The sequence below is a fragment of the Lepidochelys kempii genome, chromosome 10, assembly GCF_965140265.1.
Source record: "Lepidochelys kempii isolate rLepKem1 chromosome 10, rLepKem1.hap2, whole genome shotgun sequence".
In the NCBI taxonomy this organism is placed as follows: Eukaryota; Metazoa; Chordata; order Testudines; family Cheloniidae; genus Lepidochelys; species Lepidochelys kempii.
The window spans coordinates 33,115,312-33,142,337 of NC_133265.1; the positions used below are offsets into that span (position 1 = coordinate 33,115,312).

General features: G+C 46.0%; 1 protein-coding gene across 6 annotated transcripts in view; it reads right to left on the bottom strand.

Moving 5' to 3' along the window:
• Positions 1-4,884: 4,884 nt before the first annotated feature.
• LOC140918414 (uncharacterized) overlaps positions 4,885-27,026 on the bottom strand; it is a 51,275-nt gene continuing 29,133 nt past the window's right edge. Inside the window, exons 1-3 of one of the 6 annotated variants that reach the window (XM_073362756.1) lie at positions 12,197-12,391; positions 9,732-9,845; positions 4,885-7,038 (exon numbers count right to left, since the gene is read on the bottom strand). In XM_073362756.1, the coding sequence (XP_073218857.1) occupies positions 5,843-7,038; positions 9,732-9,822 (1,287 nt within the window). In that variant the 5' untranslated portion in view covers positions 9,823-9,845; positions 12,197-12,391 and the 3' untranslated portion in view covers positions 4,885-5,842. Of the gene's footprint in view, positions 7,039-9,731; positions 9,846-12,196; positions 12,392-18,256; positions 20,487-20,606; positions 20,670-27,026 lie in introns of those variants that run through there. The other 5 variants (XM_073362761.1, XM_073362758.1, XM_073362760.1 and 2 more) reach the window with 5 other exon arrangements.

The window sequence follows — 27,026 nt, forward strand, 5'->3', positions numbered from 1 at the left end:
CATTTTGAGCAGACAAACAGGGTTGGGGAGTGGGGTGGGGGTGGTTCACTGGGCAGACAAAGGCAGGAAGGGAAAGGAAAATAGGTAAATCGGTATGTGCCCTCCGTTGCATGGTCTTGCAATCATTTGATGATCAGGACTCTAGGATGTGACAGAAGCCAACTGTTCAGCAAGAAGAGCCACCATTATGAAAATGTATACGCAGGAGGGAGCGGGCGTGCGCGAGAGTTGGCTGAGGGAGGGAGGTGAGGGCTAGAGACTCAGAAAGGCTTCTACTTCACATCTGTGAAAAATGGCTGTGGCTGTGGAACAGAACAGAAGGTACCACAGCAGTATAGTATAGTAATATATGATGAAGATAGACACTTACTTGCCGAGGTTCCCTCTATAGGATCTGCCTCCAGAGTCCCGGCCTGGGTTTCTGACTGGGAATTGGCCTCACAGCCTACAGGGCTGCCCTGAGGGTCCTGATCTGAGGAAATCCTGGGTTTCCAGGGAGATCTCTTCACCTTATCTTCATTGTGTCCCTCCTCCAATGACTTTCTGCTCATCCTTGGGGGATTGAGGGGCTTTTGGGTCACAGGGTCTACAACCTCCTTGGGTTCAGTAGTGATGTAATTGCATAAAATCTTGTCCAGCTCCCCCAAAATGGACACACTATATGTCCACATCCACACTATTTCCTGCCATCCCTGTGTGACGGGATCCCCAGGATGCAGCCTGGGACTGTGGGACTGCTGTGCCCCCTGAACTCTCTCCAGCCTTGGCTGTCTCTCACAATGCCTTGCTAATGACCAGCAGCAAACCCCTCCAGGTGCTGTGATCACGCAGCACAGCAGCATGTAGAACCCCACACTCAGCTATATTGCATGAATGCTCCCAGAGCCACTCATGAATCACACAGAGAAAGGCACCAGAACCAAATCCCCCCAGCACTGTACCTTAGATATATATCATCTTGCACTGCTGAAGACGAGCAATGCAGATTTATTAATCGGTTCACCACTTCATCAATGGAAAGTGGATATACATCAGCCTTTGTAAAACCTGAGTGGATTTACCACACATTTCAAGACAAACTCACTGGTAAAGATAAACAATTAAAGAAGTGTATTGATTACAAAAGATAGATTTTAAGTGATATTAAGTGATAAGCAAAAAGGTCAGAGTTAGTTACCAAAAGAAATAAAATATAAGCACGCAGTCTAAACTCTCAACTCTATTAGACTGGGCAACATCTAGATTAAGCAGTTTTTCTCGCCCCATTGGATATTGCAGTCCTTAATATACAGATTTGTCCCTTAAATCTGGGCCAGTCTCCTTTGTTGGAGTTTTCAGCCTTCTTCTCGGTGTCTTTGTTGTTTGCAGCATAGGCGGGGGCAGGAGAAAAGGCCAAGCACGTGGTCACTGTGTCTGTTTTATACTCTCAGTCCATGTGGTGGAAAATACAAGTCCAGGCATGTCTGATGGGCACTGCTGAGTCTCCAGGCAAGGCTGAGCAATTCCCCTAGTGTGGCCTCATGCAGGTGAGTCATTGCATCGTAGCTCCTTTGCTGGACAATGGTTATTGAAGGGTTGATTGACACCCCCACCTCGGTGCTGGCTACTTTCCTTACGATTGCCTCTGGGGAGCTAATGTCTGGCTGAGTCCCTAATTTACAGCACGTTTTAGTGACCATCATACAACACAATTCTCATAACTTCATATGCATTAATGATACACATATATAGATAGAGAAAAGACTTTCAGCAGATCATAACCTTTCTCCGATACTTTTCAAGGCATGCTTTAGATGTAAGATCACAATAATACAAAAATGAGGAATATGGGGGTTCCAGGATGCTCCCCCAAGGTATAGAAAGTCACACCCTGGTTTTAGTGTAAATACCCCTGAGCTGTTTGCTCAGCATTGGTAGGCACCCAGTTGTAACCCCTTGCAGACATCTCCTTAGCCACATCCACAAAAAGATCTTTATTACAGTGACTTGCCACATAAGATAGTTGCACCAACACTTCTCCCCAGATGGCTATGAGGTCTCAACACTCCAAAAGGCATAGAATAATAGAATCATAGACTTTAAGATCAGAAGGGACCATTATGATCATCTAGTCTGACCTCCTGCAAAACGCAGGCCAAGGAATCTCACCCACCAACTCCTGTAACAAACCCCTAACTTATGTCTAAGTTACTGAAGTCCTCAAACCGTGGTTTAAAGACTTCAGGGTGCAGAGAATCCTCCAGCAAGTGACCTGTGCCCCACGCTGCAGAGGAAGGTGAAAAACCCCCAGGGCTGCTGCCAATCTGCCCTGGGGGAAAATTCCTTCCCGACCCCAAATATGGCGATCAGCTAAACCCTGAGCATGTGGGCAAGACTCACCAGCCAGACACCCATGAAAAAATTCTCTGTAATAACTCAGATCACACCACATCTAACATCCCATCAGAGGCCATTGGGCATATCTACCGCTAGTGGTTGAATATCAATTAATTGCCAAAATTAGGCTATCCCATCATGTCATCTCCTCCATAAATTTATCCAGTTTAATCTCGAAGCCAGATATATCTTTTGCCCCTACTGCTTCCCAGAACTTCACTCCTTTGATGGTTAGAAACCTTCGACTAATTTCAAGTCTAAACTTCCTGATGGCCAGGTTATATCCATTTGTTCTTGTGTCCACATTGGTACTGAGCTTAAATAATTCTTCTCCCTCCATTGTATTTATCCCTCTGATATATTTATAGGGAGCAATCATATCTCCCCTCAGCCTTCTTTTAGTTACGCTAAACAAGCCAAGCTTATTGATTCTCCTTTCATAAAACAGGTTTTCCATTCTTTGGATCATCCTAGTAGCCCTTCTCTGTACCTGTTTGATTTTGAATTCATCCTTCTTAAACATGAGAGACCAGAACTGCACACACAATATTCCAGATGAGGTCTCACCAGTGCCTTGTATAACGGTACTAACACCTCCTTATCTCGACTGGAAATACCTCACCTGATGCATCCCAAGACCACATTAGCTTTTTTCACGGCCATATCACATTGGCGGCTCATAGTCATCCTGTGATCAACCAATACTCCAAGGTCCTTCTCCTCCTCCTCTGTCACTTCTAAGTAATGCGTCCCCAGCTTATAACAGAAATTCTTGTTATTAATCCCTAAATGCATGACCTTGCACTTTTCACTATTAAATTTCATCCTATTGCTATTACTTCAGTTTACGAGGTCATCCAGATCTTCCTGTATGATATCCCGGTCCTTCTCTATATTGGCAATACCTCTCAGCTTTGTGTCATCCACAAACTTTATTAGCACACTCCCACTTTTTGTGCCAAGGTCAGTAATAAAAAGAGGTTACTCCACTAGTAACCTCCTTCCAGTCTGACAGTTCACCTTTCAGTGTGACCCGCTGTAGTCTCCCCTTTAACCAGTGCCTTATCCACCTTTCAATTTTCATATTGATCCCCATCTTTTCCAATTTAACTAATAATTCTTCATGTGGAACGGTATCAAATGCCTTACTGAAATTGAGGTAAATTAGAGCCACTGCTTTCCTTTTGTCTAAAAAAATGTTACCTTCTCAAAGAAGGAGATCAGGTTGGTTTGGCATGATCTACCTTTTGTAAAGCCATGTTGTATTTTGTCCCAATTACCATTGACCTCAATGTCCTTAACTACTTTCTCCTTCAAAATTTTTTCCAAGACCTTGCATACAGATGTCAAACTAACAGGCCTGTAGTTACCCGGATTGCTTTTTTAACCTTTCTTAAAAATAGGAACTATGTTAGCAATTCTCCACTCATACGATACAACCCCTGAGTTTACAGATTGATTAAAAATTCTTGCTAATGGACTTGCAATTTCATGTGCCAGGTCCTCATCTGTTACTTCCAAGTAATGCGTCCCCAGTTTATAACAGAAATTGCATGTTCCAAAGTTTCTGAAATAGCATTACAGCAACACTGCTACAGCCAAATCCAGGAGCAAGTGGGCAACTTCTGGGCCTGTGCCAGTTTTTAAGTGCAGGAAGGAACATCTGATCAACTTGACCCCAGAGCAGTGGAGGGCACACAGGTAAACAGACAGGTCAATAATGGACACCCACAAAGCAGTGTGGGATAGAAGTTGGAAGACTGCCAAAACAGTGCAGACAAACAAGGGACCTAACTTGATTTGCATCAAACAATACACTTTGAAAGAGAATTCCAGAGCTTGTGATAAATGTGGCATTCATGCGCTGTGACGAACTGTGTTGTGTATACGCAGACATTTTCACACTGGACTAACTTGAGTTAATGCGGACTAAACCCCTCCTATTTAGACACACCCATAAGGGTTTATACTGCCACCCATCATGCTAGTATCTGAGCACCTTCCATGTGAAATCAATAGCATTAGTCCTAATGGCCTTTATGGAGTCTGTCACTACTCCCTTTTCAGTATAAAAAATCAGCTTAGAGTGTTTTTTTTAAAATTAACACATTTTAAGTTGATTGGTTTCAGGTTTTTGTTTTGATATTTATGAGAGGGAGGTGAGGGAGGGGGTTGAATGCATTTTGGGGGGTAAAAGAAGGTGGCAATGCCTTTTGCTCCTGTTCAGACTAAGTGGGTGAGGCTAGTATAAAACATCAAACTAAAATGATTTGTCTAATAATTTTAGATTTTAACACGTGTCACACGTTTTCTCCAATAATCCCAGTTGTTTGCTGACCTGTACAAAGACAAGTGGGTGAATGTAATCAGAGCCCAGCTATTGAGATGCAACTATAAGCCCCATCTATAGAGCCAGAACCTCCAAGGGAGTCTTTGAGATAGAAAATGGGCTAGCTGAGTATCAAGGAAAGAGGATGTAGGGACTCTTGACACAGCAGGAAACACGGATCATTTTAAACAACTTTTTATTAGAACTTTAAAAAAACAATAAAGATAATGTTTTTTTAAACTAAAATTAAACTCAGATACCCTGTGAAATCCATATTTCAAAACACACACACAAATAAAAACACACAACCATGCTCCCTGCACTCACAAAAAGAATCCTCAAAGTTCATAACTTCAAGAAAAATTCTTGTCAGTAACAAGGGCTACAGAATCCCAGAGAAGGAAGCTGGTGTCTTACATTGTAAACTCTTCCAGGCAGGAACTGTGCAAACCTCATTGTGCACCACCTAGTACAATATAGCCCCAATTCCTGATGAGGCCTCAGGTCACTACTTTAATATAGACATTAAATAATAAAATCCTCCTGTGAGAGTGATTATCATTATTATTATAGTCTCCGTTTTACAGATGGGGGTGGAGGGGGGAGAACAAAGGCACAGTGAGGAAGTGAGCTGCCCAGAATTACCAAACAAGTCTGTGACAGAATTGGGAATAGGACCCAAGTGTGTTGACTTTCCACCTTCTGCTCAATCTGCTAGAAGATGCTCCACTTATTTCCCACTATAAATTGTCTGGTGCCCTCCCTGTGCTCATTTTTTCATTCCTCTTAAATATATTTATTAAAAATGACTAAAATGACTTCCCCTTAATTACAGTACATACTTCCCCCTTCCATCACCCAAATGACCCCCCCCCCAGCACCTCCTGGTCCCTCCTCTGGCTCCTACCATGCATTTCTCCCTACACCCTAGGGCCCTACATGACTCTTCTTCCAGCACCAACACTGCCTCTTTGTCTAACTCAACCACCTACACTCCATCCTCAGCAAGGCATTTTTCATTCACTATGAAAAGGGAAGAGCCCTGTGGCCCCAAAGTGGAAACACAACTGGCTTCCATCCACTGGGAGACCCTGGAAGGATATAAGATATGAAGTTTTCTCCATTTTCAGACAGCTCTTAGGGCTCCCCCACAATGTGGATTCTCTGATGTCGAATAAGGGCAGAGCTCACAGTGAAGCCTTTCCCACAGTTGGCACATTCATAGGGTTTCTCCCCAGTGTGGATTCGGCGATGCTGGATAAGATGCGCACTCTGACGGAAGCTTTCCCCACATTCAGTGCATTCATAGGGTCTCTCTCCTGTGTGGATTCTCCGATGTCGAAGAAGGGCTGATCTCCAAAGGAAGCTTTTCCCACAGTCAGCACATTCATAGGGCCTTTCCCTCGTGTGGAATCGCCGGTGCTGAATGAGGTGTGAGCTCACTGTGAAGCTTTTCCCACACTCAGCACATTCATAAGGTCTTTCCCCCATGTGGAATCTCTGATGCTGAATGAGGGCAGAGCTCACACTGAAGCTCTTCCCACACTCAGCACACTCATAGGGCTTCTCGCCTGTGTGGACTCTTTGATGTTTCATAAGCTCTGAGCTCTGACTGAAGGTTTTCCTGCACTCGGCACATTCATAAGGCTTCTCTCCAGTGTGGGTTCTCTGATGACGAGTAAGGGCTGAGCTCACACTGAAAGTCTTCCCACAGTCACCACATTCGTAGGGTCTCTCTCCTGTGTGGATTCTCTGATGCTGGATTAGCTGCCAGTTCCCACTAAAGCTCTTGCCACATTCGGCACATTTATAGGGTTTTTCTCCAGTGTGGATTATCTGATGCCGAATGAGTTTTGAACTCATACTGAAGCTTTTCCCACATTCAGAACATTCATAGGGTCTCTCCCCTGTGTGGATTCTTTGATGCTGAATAAGGTGTGATCGTTGTCGGAAATTTTCCCCACACTCGGCACATCCAAAGGGTTTCTCTCCAGTGTGGATTCTCTGGTGCTGTCTGAGGTTTGAACTCACCCTGAAGCTTTTCCCACAGTCATCACACATTATTGATTTCCTCCTCATGGAATTTCCCTGTTGGACAATGTCTGGCAGTTTCCTGAAAGCTCTTTCACATGCAGTTGATTTACTTTGTCTCTTCCCTGGAAGAGTTTGCAGATGCCGTTCCGATCTGCGTTGACCGCCACAGGCTTTGCCCTGTTCAGGACTCTGGGAAATATTCCTTTGGAGCATTCGTGATAACTTGTCCTGTGGTTCCATTGACTCAGGACCTTCCTGGTGTGGATTCTCCTCCTCATTCTCACTCACAATCCCATCACCTAGTCAATAAAATGAGAATCCAGAGATAAGTCACAGGAGAGAAACGAAACCTTAGAACAAGGACTCATCTTGAAAATCTTATTTACATATGAACATATGACACCTGCACTTGTTACATGTGACCCCACAGGGTATGTCTACACTTCAAGCCTGGGGGTGTAGTTCCCAGCTTGTGGAGACATATTCATGCTAGTTCTCATCTAAGTTAGCATGCTAAAAACAGAATGCAGCCCCAGCAGCAGGATGGGCTAGCCACCCTGAATACATGTTTATGGTCTTGGACAGACAAGCATGCCAGGTGGCTCCCTCCAGCTACTTGTCCTACCATGGCTACATTTTATTTTTTGTTTAAATAAATGCCTATAGATATAGTGTATACTCCTGGTTAGTAAAAAGTACCAAATTTCGTGTAAAGGCTATATTTGGTTGAAAAGCACTATATTTTTAATAGTTATACCAACCATGAGCTTAACATTTCTTTAGGAAAGTAACTAAAAAGTACAAATGCAAAACAAGATTAAAATTAACTATTTAAATCAAGATTTCCTGCTTGCTAATTTAAACCATGATTTAAATCAGAGATTTAAATGACTTTGAAAAGCCCTGGCTGGGATGATTTAGTTGGGGTTGGTCCTGCTGTGAGCAAGGGGTTGGACTGGATAACCTCCTGAGGTCTCTTCCAACCCTAATCTTCTATGATTTAACTCAATCCAGCCTGCTCTGCATATTCAGCAGTTTGGGTTGTCTAGTTGGGGTTTGCCAGAGGGCTTTGTCTGGTTTCAATATGCCTTTGTTAATGGGCATTTCTAGACAGAGGGTATCAAATAATCTGTGGGCCTGTCTGTTGAACCACTGAAGTCTCAATTTCCAGTGTCTCAGTGATTCTGAATAGCAGATCCTGAAAGGCTTTAAAGTCATCTGAGGCCAGTAATCGTGCTGAAGATACTGCTGCCTCAGGAGAGGAAGATGAGAGGTCCATTGGAGAGGCTGGATCTAGAAACTGCTGATCAAGTATTCTTCCACCTCTTCCCTAGCTATTGAAGAAGGTCTAGGTAGGGACATCTCAGTATGAGAAGTCAAAAGCAGCAGCAGCAGCGCTAGATCTTCACCATTGCATAGATGAATGAGAGGGGCAAGCTTTGGAGGGAGGGCTTCAATCTCTAAAGTGTTGCCAAGAGGGAATATTAAAAGGAAAAGGCTGATAGGGTTGAGTAGGCCAAGGTGAAGGCCAAGCAGAATGTGAAGGGTGAGATGGGGCCCTAGGATGAGGAGTTATATGGTGAGAAGGTGACCCATCATCTGACCCAGTTGCACAGGGAGAAGAAACTGGGGATGGTTTCTACCTAGAGGAGGGAGAAAAAGCATGGTCAAGAGAGGAGAAGGAATATGCTGTAAGTAGTGATCTTGATGATGACAGAAGCTACCAGTGATATGGTGACTGAAGCCAACAGGCTGTCTGCTGGCACCACAATTGATTCAACCACCAGTGCTTGTTCTGGTACTAAGGGCTTCAGTGTCTAGTAAAACTGCCTGGTTTTGGACTCTGGCACCGGGTTGATTTGACTTTGCTTGATACTGAGCATGCAGGCATTCATGCCACATTAGCCCCGCGGTAGGAGATGGCTTAATGTTTGGCTCCTGAGGAGGCAGAAGGGATATGATTCTTCTTAGGCCTCTTAGATTTTTCCTTTTATGGGGAGGCAGATAGGTGCCAGGAGTCTTCTGACTGATGCGCTGACCTGCCTTGCCATAGTGTGGAGGAGGCAGGGTTGGTCTTTGACACTCCCAATGGTGCCAGGTGTGGATTAGGAATCCAGGGATTACCTAACACTAGTACTGATACTGGTCTTAGGTGTTGGGTTTCCACTCACTGGAGCACTGGCTGGATATGATTTCAAGGCCGCGGGTCCTCTTTTAGTGTCAGAGGCGCATTCTTCTGGATGAGATGTTCCTCTCCTTGACTGTTCCAGGAGTAACAGCTTCAGATGAGTATCTCTCGACTGACAGGCTCTTGATGAGAAGGGCTAGCAGATCAAACACCTATCAGGCACATGGTTCTCACACAAAAAAAATAAGCAACAGCAGTGGCTGTCAGCCAGGGGAATAAGTCCACTACAAGATGGACAAGGCTTAAAGCCCAAAGGCTTTGAATTCCCTATTCAAGGTGATAGTGACAAAGACACAAGGAGATAACAAAGAAACCTTTTTTTAATTAACAAAAAGATGACTGGTTGACTAACCCAAACTCACCAATTATTAAGAGTTAGAGAGAAAAAATGATGCACAGTAGAAGGCGGACACCACCGAGTTCCATCTTGCTGCCAAGGGCAGTAAGGGGGAAGTCAGGAACAGTTGTAGCCACTCGGCTCTTTATGAACTCAGATGGATGACACAAGGATATGCAGGGGCAGCCCCAATGGACTGGTGAAAGATTCTGATCTCACACGCATGAGGGACATGTTTAAAGACTCAAAAAAGACTGGTTACAACAGTGGTCTGAGTTAGACAAGACAAAGTGGTGAGAACTCACAACAGGTCTGAGGGAATTCCAGATTTTCATTATGCTCACATGCATCCGATGAAGTGAGCTGTAGCTCACGAAAGCTTATGCTCAAATAAATTTGTTAGTCTCTAAGGTGCCACAAGTACTCCTTTTCTTTTTGACTATTCCCTAGTTTATCTAATGTCTCACCTGTGCAGGTGCAATTTAGTCTCACTGTTTCCTCATAGCCCTGGAAAGAGGGGATCAACAGCTCTCCCTTTTGTTCCATGTGGCAGATCATCTCCGGTTTGATAACTGGAAATCCTGATCAAGGGAGGAGAAATGGGCAAGATCAGGACTCTCTTTACTGAGGGACGTTTTAGTTGCATGGAAGGGAAATACCTGTGCTAAAGTCAGATGTGTGCTAGGATGTGTGTTGTGTCCCCAGTAGGAGAGTTGGCTCTTCATAAATTGGGGGATTTAGGAGGAGAACAATACTAAGCAACTTGCAAAGATCTTACTGGCAGAGACCAGAGCCCATCAGAAAACACAACAAGCCTGGGGAGTGGAGGGGACAGCGATTCTATGTGTGTGAGTAACCAGACAGGTTAATGTCAGTTCTCTCCCCGCTGGAAGCCCTGGGCAGAAGGAGATGTGGCCTCTCTGACACTCCTTCCCAAAGGGAAGAAATAGGAGGTGACAATCTTTCCCCACAGGCACAAGACATTTGCTGTGTGTAGTGCAGAGATGAGCAAACTATGGTCCACAGGCCACATCCTGCCTGGCCCTTGAGCTCCCAGCCAGGGAGACTAGCCCCCGGCCCCTCCCTTGCAGCATCACCTCGCCGTGACGCCAGTGCTCTGGGCTGCGAGCTCCTGCTGGGCAGCGCAGCGGCATGACTGGGCTGGGCAGCACGGCTGCCACTCCTGCTGCTCTGAGTGGCATGGTAAGGGGGCAGGAGGTCCCGGGGGGCAGTCAGGGGACAGGGAGCAGGGTGCGGTTGGATGGGGTGGAGGTCAGGGGACAGGGAATGGTTGGATAGGCATGGGAGGCCCGGGGGGCCTGTCAGGGGGCAGGGGTGTGGATAGGGGTTGGGGCAGTCAGGGGACAGGGAGCGTTGGATGAGTCAGGGGTTGTGAGGGGGGAAGTCAGGGGGTGGGAAGTGGGAGGGGGAAAACAGGGGGTGGGGGCCAGGCTGTTTGGAGAGGCACAGCCTTCCCTCCCTAGCCCTCCATACAGTTTTGGAAACCCAGTGTGGCTCTCAGGCCAAAAGTTTGCCCACCCCGGTGTAGTGGTCACCTGTTCTATGCTGGCACTGCCCGCTCCCACTCACCTGTCCTGAAAAGCTGCCTCTACCCCTTAATTAAAGCATTGCTAACCTAAGTGTTCAAATATCATGTAATTTTTAAAAACAAATTTATTTGCCTTCTGGTTTTTGAGCCTTTAGAGGTCATGTTTTAAATGACAACAGATTCGCACATAATCACAAAGCTGGAGCTTTAAGAGAAACACCAGTTATGAGAGTTGGCAACACTGGATAATGTCTCACTCCTGCCTTCTTGAATTTATTGCTTCCTCACCCTTTTCCTGATATCTCCATTAACAGTTCCCCAAGCCAGCTCCCCTGCAGTCATTTCACTTCCCCTGGAGAGTCACAGGGGCCAACTTCTCATGGCGCCAGTGGGTGCTCGTGCCCCCCTCCCCACCCCCATTCCAACCCCTTCCCCCAAAGTCCCTGCCCCAACTCCACCCCCTCCCTGCCCCTATTGGATCCCTCCCTAAATCCACACCCTGGCCCTGCCTCCTCCCTTGAGCGCGCTGCTTTCCGCCTCCCCCCAGCTGTTTTGCTGCGGCAAGCGCTGGGGGGGGGGGGGGGGAAGAAGTGGGCACCTGGCGCGCTCAGGGAGAAGGAGGAGGAGGCAAAGGCGAAGGCAAGCTGTGGCGGTGGGGGAAGGGTGGCGAGCTGCCGCTGGTTGCAGAGCCCCGGAGCACCCACAGAGTCAGCGCCTATGGACAGAGTAACACATGGATGTTGTTCAGATCAGGGCAACCGGGGAGATTTTATAAAGGGTTTCAGTCCATTTTGAAGCTGAAGTCCCCTCAGGCTCTTTTGAACAGGCTCTTTTGAACCACTTGCTTGTCCCTCTGCTACTGTGCAGACCCTGCGTCTTCCACAGGACTAAATGAACCAAGACATTTGTGTAACCTCCTTTTAACAGAGCCTGAACAAAACACTGGGAGAGAGCAGAATAACTGGCTTCACTGTGGGTGGTTTCCCTGGTCTGGGAGGGCAGCATAATCTTTCATCAGCATAGTTACTAAACAGAGATAGGGCACTGCCTTTTACTCTGCCTCCTTTTAGATTAACTCTTCTCGATGATACAATGACAGCTCTGGGCAGCACTTCTCTTGGAGTTTATCACCCCTTTTCTTATTTTTCCTTCCCCTCTCTTGCCTTCTAACCCCTTCCCTCTCCAGCTGGGGGACTTGGTTATTGCTCCATTTCCGGGTGTACTTGCTGTCCTATAACTGGGTCAGCGCCTGTGGGCGCTAAGGGGATGTCAATAAAGCCAGCCGGTCTGGGACTCGCAAACACATAGGAAGCGGAGATGGGGCAGCTGCGGGGGGGAGGGGGTGTTTTTACTGACGCACTTTACCCGAGATCTCTCAGTTACCTTGAGTCTCCGGCTCAGGAGTTGGCGTTTGGAGAGTCCTAGGGAGCTAGTTACAGCCTGAGACAGTCCCCAGCTTGGCTAGGCTAGTAATTGAAGCCTTCCTCCCGGGCGCACAGCCGAGGAGCGGAGAGCGGACGGCCTGGACCAGCTGGGGGCTCTGCGAAGAAACCAGGCAGCAGCAGTAGCTAGCCCTTATCATGTGACATTGCTAAGGAATCACAGTTTCTCCCCTGCTAAGCAAGGGAGTGTCATGTGACAGTGTTAACAAATCACAGAGAGGGACATTGATCCCAGTGACGAAGAAGGGGATCGGAACGATTATCGAACAAACACCCCCTAACTTCCTTTTGTGACACTTACATCATTTGTAACTAACAAGCCAGCCCATAAGAGCAGCTAAGGAGCATACAAAGGAGAACCACTGGGTGGTCACTGAGCAGGGAAAAATATATAGGCTAATATCCATATTTAAACTATTACGTTAACTATAAAAATGGGATTCTCTTGCAAAGAAATTAAAGCCCTTTCAATAGTCTCTATTACCAACATATAGAAAGGAGACTATCTATGTTTGTAGAGTAAAAGGGACTTTGAAGACTGGGGAAAAGCAGGTATTTATATATTCAATGACACATTCCAAATGACAGGTTTCAGACTAACAGCCGTGTTAGTCTGTATTCGCAAAAAGAAAAGGAGTACTTGTGGCACCTTAGAGACTAACCAATTTATTTGAGCATAAGCTTTCGTGAGCTTCATCCGATAAAGTGAGCTGTAGCTCACGAAAGCTTATGCTCAAATAAATTGGTTAGTCTCTAAGGTGCCACAAGTACTCCTTTTCTTTTTACATTCCAAATGAAACATTATTTCAGTGAGAGGGGAAAAATACAATTACCAAGATTTGCAGGATTCACAACATTTACAAATCGAGGAATACAGCACTCAGAAAAGAGCAAAGAAGCTTTAGATAGGGATGTTTTAGTACAGATAACTAAAATGTTACAGAGAAGCATATAAAATAAGCTGTGACATAAAGCCTTGAATAATTTTGATACTGTAATGTAGTTGTGACACATTTCTTATTAGGAAGGACAATGGGAGCATCAGACTGAATACATTCTATCCTCCAACCCTGCTCCAGCCCTTACTCCCATTGTACTGACCCCTCCTAGCTCCAGGTACCTGTCAGTGCTGCACTTATAGATGTTGCAGGCACTGTGGTCCTATGTCTGTCTTGTCTGAGGGATCCGATGATCTGCAAAGCAGTCTGGATCTCAAAAATAGTTTTTCAGCTCCAAGAGATAGTCTGAATCTTGGGAAAACACTCTTAGATATAAGCTTTCTGCTTTTCCTTCTGGCTGAAGTAACTTTCAGGAATCAGGCTGTAGGCTATGGCGGCTGAGGTAGCCAGCCGAGCTGTCCCTAGGGCAGTCATTCCCTTCACAATGCTGCAGTAGGCCCTGTGGGAACCTAACTTGACAGAGTTTTCCAATTTAGGATTGGGAAAATTGAAAAAATAGTCACTCTGTGAGGGGGGCTGGATGCTCCCTTCCCCTCTGGCTCTCTCTGCCCCCCTCTCTTTCCTTTCAACTGACACCCTTGAGGGGGGATCTATCTCCTCTCTCCCAGGCATCTGGTCTGGAGTCAGGCTGAGCCAGAGCAAGTGAGGGGGGAGTTATAGAGTGAACAGGGACCCTGTGAGAACCTCCACTATTTAAAACTCCTTTTCTGAATTTTACCAAACTGCCTAGCAAACTCTGCTCAGAGATGAGATACTGCACATGAAATTTTCAGGGGATACAGTTCTTTTTTTGGAAATCTTGGGTAAAGAGGGTTCAAAAATCAGACTTCAACCTTAACTATTGTAGGCTACTGCTGCCAAACTGTTATTGTCTGGGGAGCCAAGATAGGTGAGGTATTATCTGTTATTGGACCAACTTCAGATCCTGAAGAAGAACTGTGTGGGGCCCAAAAGCTTGTCTCTCTCACCAACAGAAGATGGTTCAATAAAAGATACTACCTCACCCTCCCTGTCTCGCTAATATTCTGGGACCAACATGGCTACAACACCATTGCAGACAAGATTGTTTGGGGAGACATTTCATTCCAGGAAGGTCAAACCCATCACATTGTTTCCTCTAGCCCTGCTCCAGGCCTTAACCCCATTTTACGGACTCTGCTGGTAAGATAACATGCTGGAGTCAGATGAGCACAGAGAAGCACACACACATCTTGCTTCACCACTAGGTGATTTTATTAATGTACCAGCTTGGGCACTGGCTTTCCGCATGGGTTCAAGCTACATTTACCTCCTCCAGACCATCCCTCTCCTCACTCACTGCAAATAATGTGTGCTGGGGATGTCAAGGACTATGGTGCTTTATTCAGGGCAACATTCCTCCTCCTATGCCATTAAGGCAAGCAGTTAAAGATAGGCCCTCTGCTAAGCATCTGGAGAGACCCTGCTTACCCCACAATTTCCACCTCTGACTGCCTAAGGAACTCCTCCCCTCATGCACTGATTTCAGGAAGAAGAAGAAAGGCCATTCCTCCTGCGGTGAGTTCCTTCCCCAACCCCCAGCTCTCCCATTGCTATTGTCTGCCCCCTCCCTGTCTCTTGATGAGGGTGAAGAAAGGGGTACCTCGTTTCCCTTCCTTGTTTCATGCTATGAGGCCTTTGTGTACATGATCCTTGTATCATAACACAAATATAGCAAGATTGCTGCCCCCTCCATCCTCTCCCTTTCTCCCATTGCTGCTTTCTGGTTTTCATCCTCCCACTATCTGTGCTTCCAATTCATCATTAAGATTTCAAATTTCCCCTGAAATTCATTCCCATTTTGTAATTTCCTGCTCAAATGTCCATTCTGTCTAGGCTCCTTTGGATTATTTTTCTGTCATCATCGGTCCTTCCAACCCCATTTATCTAGTTCAGGAATGAAATCTCACTTTCTCTTCAAGAGATCCTGGAGAAATTCCCTCGTCAGAATGGTTTTGTTTCTCTCCTATTTAGATGACATATATGAGTCTATTCTAAAATACCAGACTAAGATGATTTAACTAATAATTTTAGATTGTAAACAAGAGTCAGATATTTTGTCCAGTGATGTTAGTTGTTTGCTGTCCTGCACAAAGACAAGTAGACTGATATGCAATCAGAGACCAGCTGTTGAAATTCAGTGGTCCCATCTATATAGCCAGAACCTCTAAGATGCAACTTTGACACAGAAGATGGGCCAGTGGAGTAACAGGGAAACACACCAGGGAACTGAGTATTCCAAAAAGTACCAGAAAATTGGGAAAGGAGGTGGTCAGCTGATTAATACCAGAAGCCTGGGAGGGAGTCTGGCCAGAACCTCTGAAAGGAGCTCTGGCTGTTCTGTTTAAATAAAACCAGTTAATTAAATTCCTAAAGAGAAATGGAATCAACAGAGGGGAGACAGGAGCAGATACTGCTGCCAGGGAGGAGACAAGTTGTGCCCCAGCTGGAAGAGTTCATATGTCCAGGCTCTCGGGAAGCAGCCATTCTAGCTCTAATGCCCTATCTACATTAAGGAAAGTCATACATGTATCCCTACATTAGTGTTACCAAACTGAACAACCCAATCAAAGCCTCACTTTGTGCCATGCAGCTTGTCTGCCTCAGGGGTTAGCATCCGTGTACCTTCATTACATTGGTGGAAATTTCCTTCAAGTAGCCAGGGTCTCAGCAAGCTGTTTAGTGCACACATATCCCTTATTCCTGATTGTGGAGAGATAAGTGAGTAAGGGGGAAATTTGTCTCCTTGGGAATTTGTCACAAACATCTCAGATACTGAAAACATTTCCAGGAAACTGGAGGACACAAAGGAGTTTTTAAAACAAGTTTTTATTAGGAATTTTAATAAAGGATAAAGACTGTTTTATGAAACTAGAATTAAACTCTGATGCTCTCTAAAGCCCACATTTTCAGAAAGTTCACCTCAGCCTAGAGAAAAAGGAAAAGAAGTCTAGTCCCAATCTCAAAGCTCCAAGAAAAATCTTAGTAATAAGGAAGCTGAGACCTACCTTATGGTAGGCCTGGCTTAACATGAGTAATTGGACATTAGTGAGGCCTTGTTTTTTGGGAGACAGGATTAGGGAGGTAATGAATTAGCAGGCTGGAAACAGAATGTCTATACTAGCTAAAATAAGGGGGAACACCCATGGGAACCATTCAATAATGTTATAATTACTTTAAAAATATAAAATTAAGTCAATATGTTCTAATAACAACACTTGTAGTATTTAAAAAATAGATGCTATACAAAGTAAAAACAGCCGTAAGTAATATAAAGCAAAACAAAAAACAAAAAACTTGCCCTCTTTTATCACCACAAAAAAATTAAAAATTTTGTACAAAAGTAACAAGTTAGTGCAAAATAAAAAAAACAAACAACAAGAGTCCAATATCATAAAATTAAATGTAAAAGCATTGCAATCCGTACAGTGTAAAAAAAAAGTTTGTTTTCCCTCCTCAAACAATGCAAAGTCTAACCTCCACCCCAAATTGTACTGCTGTTTGACCCTAAAAACACTTACACATGCAAGTGTAATGTCACACACACAAAACTGCTAGCATGTGGGTTCACTTTAAAAAAGAAATCTACCTCCAAAATGCACAGTACAGTTAAAAATGTTAAAACATTAGTAAAATAAACCTATCTATACTAAAAATGGAAAGTCCTGTGTAATAGCTAAAGAAAACCACTTCCAATATAACCCCCCCAAAATGTTATATTCATTAACTTATGTGCTACTTCACACCTAAATTTCCTGTAGTAATAAATAAAAACATTATGTCCCCTACCAGTTTTTTAAAGTGTAATTAAAATAAAAGCAAAAAGTTAACATTACAAAAATATACTTTGAAAGAAAAACAAGTAATTTATAATATAAAATTACACCCTGGTAGGCTATATATAAAAAGTAAGCTTGCACTCCCTGGTTTATACTTTAAGACTAATATTAATAATAATTCAAATAATTACAACTACTATAATCTTAAAATATATTGCTAATTAATAAACTTTTTTTTTGAAAGCACAACCCCCCTCCCCAAAATACAAAAAAATAAAATATATATAAAACACAAACAAAAGCAGAGGAATGTACACCTGGCTTGACATGAGTAATTGGACATGGGTGAGGCCTCATTTCTTGGGAGACAGGATTAAGGAGGTAAGTGGATTAGCAGGCTGGAAACAAAATGTCTATACTAACTGAAATAAGGAGGAACACTCAAAGAACTATTTACAATGGACAAAATAACAATGAATAAAATAAACCTGAAACATAAGATGAGGTAAAGAGTAAATCATACACAGACAGTGCATGCACAAAGCATGCTGATCAGCAGGGGTGGGCAAACTACGGCCCATGGGCCGCATCTGTCCCACCAGCCATTTTAATCCAGCCCTCGAGCTCCCGCTGGGGAGCAAGGTCGGGGGCTTGCCCCACTCCAGCCAGGGAGCAGGGTCAGGGGCCACGGCATGTCATCTCTCCAGCTCCTATGCGTAGGGGCAGCCAGGGGACTCTGTTCTGCATGCTGCCCCCACCCCTAGCGCTGCCCCCACAGCTCCCATTGGCCAGAAACCATGGTCAATGGAAGCTGCAGGGGCAGCGCCTGTGGACAGGGCAGTGCGCAGTAAAACCTCCTGGCTGCGCTTCAGCATAGGAGCCAGAGAGGGACACGCTGCTGCTTCAGGGAGCTGCTTGAGGTAAGCGATGTCCCAAGCCTGCATCTCTGAGCCGCCTCCCCAGGCCCCAACCCCCCTGTCCCAGCCCTGATTCCCATACCACCCTCCAAAACCCTTGATCTGAGTCTGGAGCACCCTCCTGCATCCCAAACCCCTTATCCTGAGCCCCACCCCAGAGCTTGCACTCCAGCCAGAGCCCTCGTGCACCACCCCCTGCCCCAGCCCTGATCCCCCTCTCACCCTCCAAACCCCTCTGCCCCAGCCCAGAGCTCCTTCCCTCATCTTGAACTCTTCATTGCTGGCCCCACCCTGGAGCCCTCACCCCCTCCCAAATCCCAACCCCAATTTCATGAGCATTCATGGCCCGCCATACAATTTCTATACCCAGATGTGGCCCTCGGGCCAAAAAGTTTGCCCACCCCTGCTGTACAGGGATTGGTTCCTACAAAGTAACCAAGCCAATCTCAAAACATGTAACGCAACATATAGTAAATGTAATGTAATGTGTAATTGTATATAAAAGAGGTTTGATGTGTAACTTTAAATGTGTGGTACATTCTACAGTCACTCCCTATGCTTGAGTCTAATCACCTTAGCGTAGCTTTGCTGTATGCCAAATATGAAAACCTAAGTAACAAGACTGAGGTCAAACTAAGTTTTTAAAATAACAAATGAAAAAGGTCTCAAAACCCCCCAACACCTATAAATGAAGAGAAGAGAATCCTAGAAAAATAATCTAGTTTCTTAGACTATATAAATTCTTCTGGGCAGGGACCATTCTATTCCTCTCTGTGCAGAATTTAATGTGGCCCCAATTCTTATGACTCTGTGAGTCTACTTTAAATAGTATGTGAGGTGGGTGATTCTTATCCCAGTTTTACAAATGGGGAAACAAAGGCACAGAGAAGTGGAGTGAGTTACCTGAGGTTGTAAAACAAGTAAGTGGCAGAGCTGGGAAAGAATCTTTGCACCCCACTCTGACCTGCAGAAGACCCTCCCTACAGGAGCCAGGAGTAGGTGTCATTCCATCCCACAGCAATAAGCCGTGCAGTCCCTATAAAGCCTCCACTTGACTGTGAAATTCCTTCTATAACTTGTCTGAAGCCCACCCCGTGCACAGAGAAATGGGCAAGTTTACCTTTTCTCCTAAATGTATTTATTAATACCCCATGAAAGTGACTTCTGCCTAATTACACTAACAGGTCTCCCTCCCTCCCAAATGATCCATCCCCTCCAGCATTTCCTGGTTCCTCCTCTGGCTCCCACCACACATTCCTCTAAACGACTCATCTCCCTGCACTAACCATTCCTCTTTGTCTAACTCAACCACCTACACTCCATCCTCAACAATCCACTTTTCATTCTCTATGAACAGGTCAGAGCCCTACAGGCCCAAAGAAACACATTTGGCTTCTATCCGTTGGGAAGGATATCTGACACGAAGCCTTCCCCACCCTTAGCCCATTCTCAGGGATTCCCTCCCATGTGGATTCTCTGATGCTGAACAAGGTGCGAGCTCTGACTGAAGCTTTTCCCACACCCTTCGCATTCATAGGGTCTCTCCCCTGTGTGGATTCTGCTATGTTTGATAAGTGCTGAGCTCCAACTAAAGCTCTTTCCACACTCAGCACATTCATACGGTCTCTCTCCTGTATGGATCCTCTGATGTTTCATAAGGTCTGAGCTCTGACTGAAGCTTTTTCCACAATTGGCACACTCATAGGGTCGCTCTCCTGTGTGGATTCTCTGATGCTGAATAAGATGAGAGCTCACACAGAAGCTCTTTCCACAGTCAGTGCATTCGTAGGGCCTCTCTCCTGTGTGAATTCTCTGATGTTTCATAAGGTCTGAGCTCTGACTGAAGCTTTTCCCACACATGGTGCATTCATAAGGTTTCTCTCCAGTGTGGGTTCGCTGATGACGAGTAAGGGCTGAGCTCACACTGAAGCTCTTCCCACAGTCACCGCATTCATAGGGTTTCTCACCTGTGTGGATTCTCTGGTGCTGGATAAGCTGTGAGTTCCCACTAAAGCTCTTCCTGCATTCGGCACATTTATAGGGTTTCTCTCCAGTGTGGATTATCTGATGCCGAATAAGGTTTGAGCTCACAGTGAAACTTTTCCCACACTCGGTACATTCATAAGGTCTCTCCCCCGTGTGCTTTGTCTGATGCTGAATAAGGTGTGACCGCTGCCGGAAGCTTTCCCCACACTCGGCACATCCAAAGGGTTTCTCTCCAGTGTGGATTCTCTGATGCTGTCTGAAGTTTGAGCTCACCCTGAAGCTTTTCCCACAGTCACCACATACTGTTGATCTCCCCATAGTGGGGTTTCCCAGCTGGTCAATGTCTGGCAGTTTCCTGAAACCTATTTCACATGCAGTTGATTTACCTTGCCTCTTCTCTGGAGCAGTTGTCTGATGCCTTTCTGATTTGTGCTGACCCTCACAGGCTTTGCTCTGCTCAGGACTCTGGGAAATATTCTTTTGAGATAGTCCAGATAATGTGCCACATGGTTCCATGAACTCAGGACCTTCCTGGTGGGCATGCTCCTCATTTTCACTCATAATCATATCACCTGGTGCATTGAAATGAGAATCCAGAGATGAGTCATTGGAGAGAAAGGACATCTTAGGAAGGGGCACTGAAAGGGATACAACTTGAAAATCATATTTCCGTATGAACATGAGATACCTACCATCATTACAGGTGACCCCTAATTGCTGCTGTTGCTGCTCTCAGACCCACCGAAAATAGCCTTCTAAACAAACAATAGAGCAAAAACTTGCCAGCAACAAATTTTACAGGACATTTTAAAAAATCACAGCAGACTATTTAAAGGGAGCCCTGACAGAGACTGATTTATTTACATTAGTCAATAAAAATAATCAAGTTGATTCTGTCCTTTGAAATCCAGTGAAATATATCACCTTACCCACCGTGTCTCTCTAATGGTTCCTAACATTCTATGCACTTTTTTACTTCTGCTATACATTGAGCAGATGTTTTTGGCCATCAACAAGTTTAGGCTTGATATCAGACAAATGTATCTAACCCTCAGAGGAATGAAGTTCTGGAACAGCCTTCCAAAGGAAGTAGTGGGGACCAAAAAAACCCAATTTGTTTCAAGACTGAGCTTGATACATTTATGCAGGGGATGGTATGAGGAGGTTGCCTACAATGGCATATGGCCAACTCCTTCAAATTGCAGTGGATATTCCTGCATTTTAGATGGGGAGAGAGAGTATCTAGTGGCCAGATGGAAAATCTCTTCCAGTTTGCAAGATTAGTTGTCCTGGTGGAAACCTTTCTGCTACTGATAAGAATGTTTTGAACTCCTTGAGAGCAGGCTCTTTCCCCTGGGTTCAACCACTCAACTCCCTTGCTGTGAGGTGGTGATCGTGAGGGTTGGGGTGGAGAACTTTGGTCATGGTTCAGTGATAGTAAGGCCTGAACAATGGTAGTGCCATTGGAGGCTGTATCGAGAGAATCTGGAGGTCTGACAACCAGTGGTGTCTCAAGCATGCTGGGACTATAGGTATCAGCCTGGCATGTGCCTTCCTCAGCTTCTTGAAGAAACTGTGTAGCAGTAGGACTGGAGGGAATGCATAGAGAGGCTCCAATCCCCAAGGAAGCAGAAACACATCCCTGACTAAGTCTGGACTCAGACTTGCCCTGGCACAAAAACAGTGACATTTTTGGTTTTGTCTTGCTGTGAACAGATTGGAAGGGAGGCTGATGGGAGATGCAGAAATCTTACTAGCAGAGGCTAGTACAGGGTGGGCAAACTTTTTGGCCCAAGGGCCACATCTGGGTATGGAAATTGTATGGCGGGCCATGAATGCTCATGAAATTGGGGGTTGGGGTGCGGGAGGAGGTGAGGGCTCTGGCTGGGGGTGCGGACTCCGGGGTGGGGCTGGAGATGAGGGGTTGGGGGTGCAGGAGGGTGGAACCGAGGGGCTCAGAGGGAGGGAGGGGGATCAGGGCTGGGGCAAGGGGTTGGGGCGTGGGGCGTCAGGAGTGCAGGTTCTGGGCAGGGCTTACCTCAAACAGCTCCCAGAAGCAGCGACATGTCCCCTCTCCTGCTCCTATGGGGAGGCGTGGCCAGGCAGCGATGCGCACTGCCCCTTCCACAGGTGCTGCCCCTGCAGCTCCCATTGGCTATGGTTCCTGGCCAATGGGAGCTGCGGGGGCAGCGCTAGGGGTGGGGGCAGCGTGTGGAGCCCCCTGGCTGCCCCTATGCATAGGAGCTGGAGGGAGGACATGCTGCTTCTTCCAGGAGCTGCACGGAGTGGGGCAAGCCCCTGATCCTGCTCCCCGGCTGAAGCACCAGAGCGGGGCAAGCCCCAGACCCCACTCCCTGGTTGGAGCACTGGAGCAGGACAAGCCCTGGACCCTGCTCCCCAGTGGGATCTTGAGGGCCAGATTAAAATGTCTGGAGGGCTGGGTGCAGCCCTCAAGCCATAGTTTGCCCACCCCTAGGGGCAGGAAGGGGCCGGATGAGCTTCACCTGTGAGCAGGAAGGCCATAGCCACCACTCTTGCATCAATGTGGATGTGACTATGCCATAGCCTGCTTCCCCAAGCCCTCAGCACTCCTTGGGAATCCCAGTGCTCTTGTTGTCCCCGATATAGTCAAAGGGGTGGAGTTTCCAGGGACTGGCTGACTCCAGACATTCATACGTGAGCAGCTGCTGGGCCCGAATTTCCCACTGATTGAGGGAATGTTTTTTATAGGGTGTACCCATAGAGATTTCCCACCCTCCCCCATTACTGGGCTTAAGCTGTCTGTAAATAGGAGGTCTACAGAGTTGGTGGTGACCATGGCAAAAGAACGGTCATACCCAGTGGTGCTGGGCTGCTACTGGGGCCTGGTAACTGGCCTGCTACAAGAGGCAAACCAGTCATGCTCAGATGCTAACTTGCCTGGGGAAGAGGGACAGAGTGGATGTACTGCTGGGAAAGATCTTCCCTTTGCTGACCCTGAGCTCTGAGGCCCTACGAATCTGACCCAGAAAACAAGTGAAGAGCGTCACCTTGCCTGGAACAAGCTCTAGTGACATGTTAGGGCCCAGGGAGATGGGCCAAAAAAAATCTGCTGCCAACTAATACGACTCTGACCTGCCTGGAAATACCTCTGCAGGGTCAAATTCCCTGGCATCAACAACTGCAGAAATCCAAGGTCCTAGGGGCCCTACAGTCCCCCAAGCTAGAACCAGTGAAATAATCGTGCAAGGACACAATCACCCAGTGCAGTTTGAACACCCCTAAGAAGTCCACACAAGTGTTGCTTCTTCCAGCACCTCCCACTGCTGGATGATCAGTCTCTTGCCTGTTCCAGTGACTTTGTGTAAGAGCAGAAAAATCATAGGGTGTTAACCAGCTGTACGGACCATTAGCCACGGGGGAACAGAGCCCTGTGGATGCGATACGGGATGCAAAATATTCTCACTTCGAGATAGAGGGATATTTCCTGATTCAGGTGGCCAAACAGCCCCAAATGGGGATACATTTGGTCTCCAGGGCCTTTAGGAACAAAGTACACAGGCTGGGCCATGAAATACCATGGTCTGGCCACTTAGGGGATGGAAAAAAACCAGGAATGGATATGGGCTTATTTCTTATTTCTTCTGGCCTGGGGAATACCAAAAGATCAAGAACTATTGCAACTCCTGTTCCAAATGCCAGCTAATGAGTTCCAAATCTACCCAAAGGACCCCCTTGGTTCCTCTTTCCCCTTGATAGATGCTCCATTTGAGCGCATTGGGGTAGATTTAGCTGAACCCCCCTGACCTGAGGATTAGTGGGTGCTGCTATATTTTAGTCATTGTAGATTACACCATCCGGTACCCCAAAGCCATTCTTTTGCAATCAATGTCAGCCTAATTAGTCACCAATGAGTTGCTAAAATCATCTCTTGGGTAGGTATTCCCAGGGTGATATAAACCAATCAAGACAGCACCTTCATGTCAAGGTTATCATGAGAAGTTTCCTTTCTACTTGAAATAAAGTCCATAAGAACATCGGCCTACCACCCCCAAACATATGAGTTGGTGGAATGTTTTAATTGGATCCTCCAAGAAATGCTGCTCAAGTTCATAAGAGCCAAATCCCACAACTAGAACAAACTCCGGCTGTATCTACTGTTTGCCATCAGGGAAGTGCCTCAGTCTTCCATGGGGTTCTCTCCTTTTAAGATGGTGCATGGAAGGGAGCCCTGTGGAATTCTGGACCTTGTGTAGAAAGCTTGTTGGGACCAAAGCTGAGAATGTTGTGCAGTATGTCCCAAATCTGCAGGAATGGATGGACTTGATAGGGCCGCCTTTGTCCGGCAGAATTTTCAGGCTTTGCAAAACTCACAGGAGCTATATTATAATAGAAATGTGGCGCTGATGGTGTATCAACAGAGAATGATGTTATTACTACCTAGGTCTGAGAGCAAACTACTAGCTAAAGGGCAGAGGCCCTGTAAGACAGTGCGCTGAGTAGGGGAGTTAGCTTGTGAGATTTGGTTAGTAGATCTACTGAGTGAATGTACTAAAGCCCTGAAAGAACTGTGAGGCCATGTTTATCCACCCTGTTCAACAAGAATTAGACTTGGGCCCTCAGGTACCAGAGGCAGGGGTCTGCAGGGGAGTTTGAGTGGGAGTTTGAGGGGAAGACTAGGAGAACCAGGCAGAGGAACAGACAGGCTAGTGAAGGGAGTGTGTGGTGTTCTGGGAGTATTGTGGTGCTTGTTGGGGGTTTGTTTTGTTTTGGTTTGTATTTCCCGGACTAACAGGACTTAGGTGAGAAGGCTATGACAGATACAGAGGCAGCAGTGGTAGTGACCCAAGCAGTGGAAGACACAATGAAGATGACTGGATGTGGAAGCTGCGGCATGTACATGATCCTGAAGGGGGTACCTGGTAAGAGTTTTGTCTGCATGAAGTGCTGCCTGATAGAGCTGATGGAAGAAAAGATCCGAGGATTGGAGATGCAGGTGGAAACTCTGGTTGAGTTTAGAAGGGGTTTCAAGTGGATGATGGAGCAAAGACATGAGCAGGCTGAAGGGAAAAGCTCAGACTTGCAGATGGAAGTAGGATCAAAGAACTCTGAGGGGAGACTGCTGGGTGAGGAAAAGTGGACAGTGGAAGCACGTGACTAAGAGAACCAGGCAGAGGAAAAGACGGGCTAGTGAAGGAGAAATAGAGCTCAGGAACAGGTTTCCAGAGTTGAAAAATGAAGAAGGGGCACAGCAGGTGGTCACTGAAGGTGGGAAGACAAGGAAGAAGAGAAGAGCAGCTAGTTCTATAGGAAGAGGGGAAGAGTCAATGGAGATAACACCACCAAATATGAGCCCCGGGAGGATACAGGATGGGTTGCAGAGGATTGCAAGGGAGAATAGGAATCGAGAGGACTTGCAGCCAGAGGGAACAGGGGATAGACCCGAGAATCGCACCATGACCAGGAAAAGGCAGATCTACATGATTGGAGACTCCTTACTGAGAAAAATAGACAGGCCTTTAAAGCTGATCCAGAGAACAGAAGGGTGTTCTGCCGGGTGCTAAGATATGGGATGTGGACCTGAGGCTGAAGAGGATCCTAACGGGAGTGGAAAAGAATCCACAGATTGTCCTTCATGTGGGAACAAATGATCCAGCGAGAATCTAGCTGTAATATATCAAGGGAGACTATGCCAGGCTGGGGAAAACGCTTAAGGAAATCGAGGCTCAGGTGATCTTCAGTGGGATTCTGCCTGTTCTTAGAGAATGGCAAGAAAAGATGTGACAAGATTATGATGATCAGCAGATGGCTCAGGCAGTGGTGCTATAAGGAGGGCTTTGGGATGTATGGCCACTGGGAGGTATTCATGGACAGAGGATTGTTTTCTTGGGATGGACTTCACCTGAGTAGGGAGGGAAATGGACTTCTAGGATGGAGGCTGGCACAACTGATCAAGAGAGCTTTAAACTAGGAATTTGGGGGAGATGGCTGGGAGATGTCCAGGTAATCTCCACGCTGGATTTTAGCATTGAAAGGGAAGAAAACGAAGTAAGAAAGGATACAGCCGTGAGTAGAGGAATGGACATAAGGAGGAAGGGCAGTGTAGATACCAGTCTAATAGGTGATACTGGCGGTAGAATGACCGTGCCTAATCGGGTACAGAATGTGAGCGAAGCCAAACAGCAAAAATTAAGATGTTTGTACACCAACGCGAGGAGCCTCGGTAACAAAATGGAGGAACTAGAGCTACTGGTGCAGGAAGTGAATCCAGATATTCTAGGGGTAACAGAAACATGGTGGAATAGTCGTCATGACTGGGCTACAGGTATTGAAGGGTCTGTGCTGTTTAGGAAAGACAGAAATAAAGGCAAAAGGTGGGGGACTAGCATTGTATATCAATGATGAGATAGAATGTAAAGAAATAAGAAGTGATGAAATGGATAAGACAGAGTCTGTCTGAGCAAAAATCACATTGGGGAAGAAAGCTACTAGAGCCTCCCCTGGGATAGTGCCTGGGGTGTGCTATCGACCGCCGGGATCCGATTTGGATATGGATAGAGACCGCTTTAATGTTTTTAATGAAGTAAATACTAATGGAAAACTGCGTGATCACGGGAGACTTTAACTTCCCAGATATAGACTGGAGGACGAGTGCTAGTAATAATAAAAGGGCTCAGATTTTCCTAGATGCGATAGCTGATGGATTCCTTCACCAAGTAGTTGCTGAACCAACAAGAGGGGATGCCATTTTAGATTTGGCTTTGGTGAGTAGTGAAGACCTTATAGAAGGAGGGATAGCTCAGTGGTTTGAGCATTGGCTTGCTAAACCCAGGGTTGTGAGTTCAATCCTTGAGGGGGTCATTTAGGGATCTGGGGCAAAAATTGGGGATTGGTCCTGCTTTGAGCAGGGGGTTGGACTAGATGACCTCCTGAGGTCCCTTCCAACCCTGATATTCTATGAAATCTATGAAATTCTAAGAAATGGTTGTAGGGGACGACCTTGGTTCGAGTGATCATGAGATAATTCAGTTCAAACTAAATGGAAGGGTAAACAAAAATAGATCTGTGATTAGGATTTTTGATTTCAAAAGGGCTAACTTTAAAAAATTAAGGAAATTAGTTAGGGAAGTGGA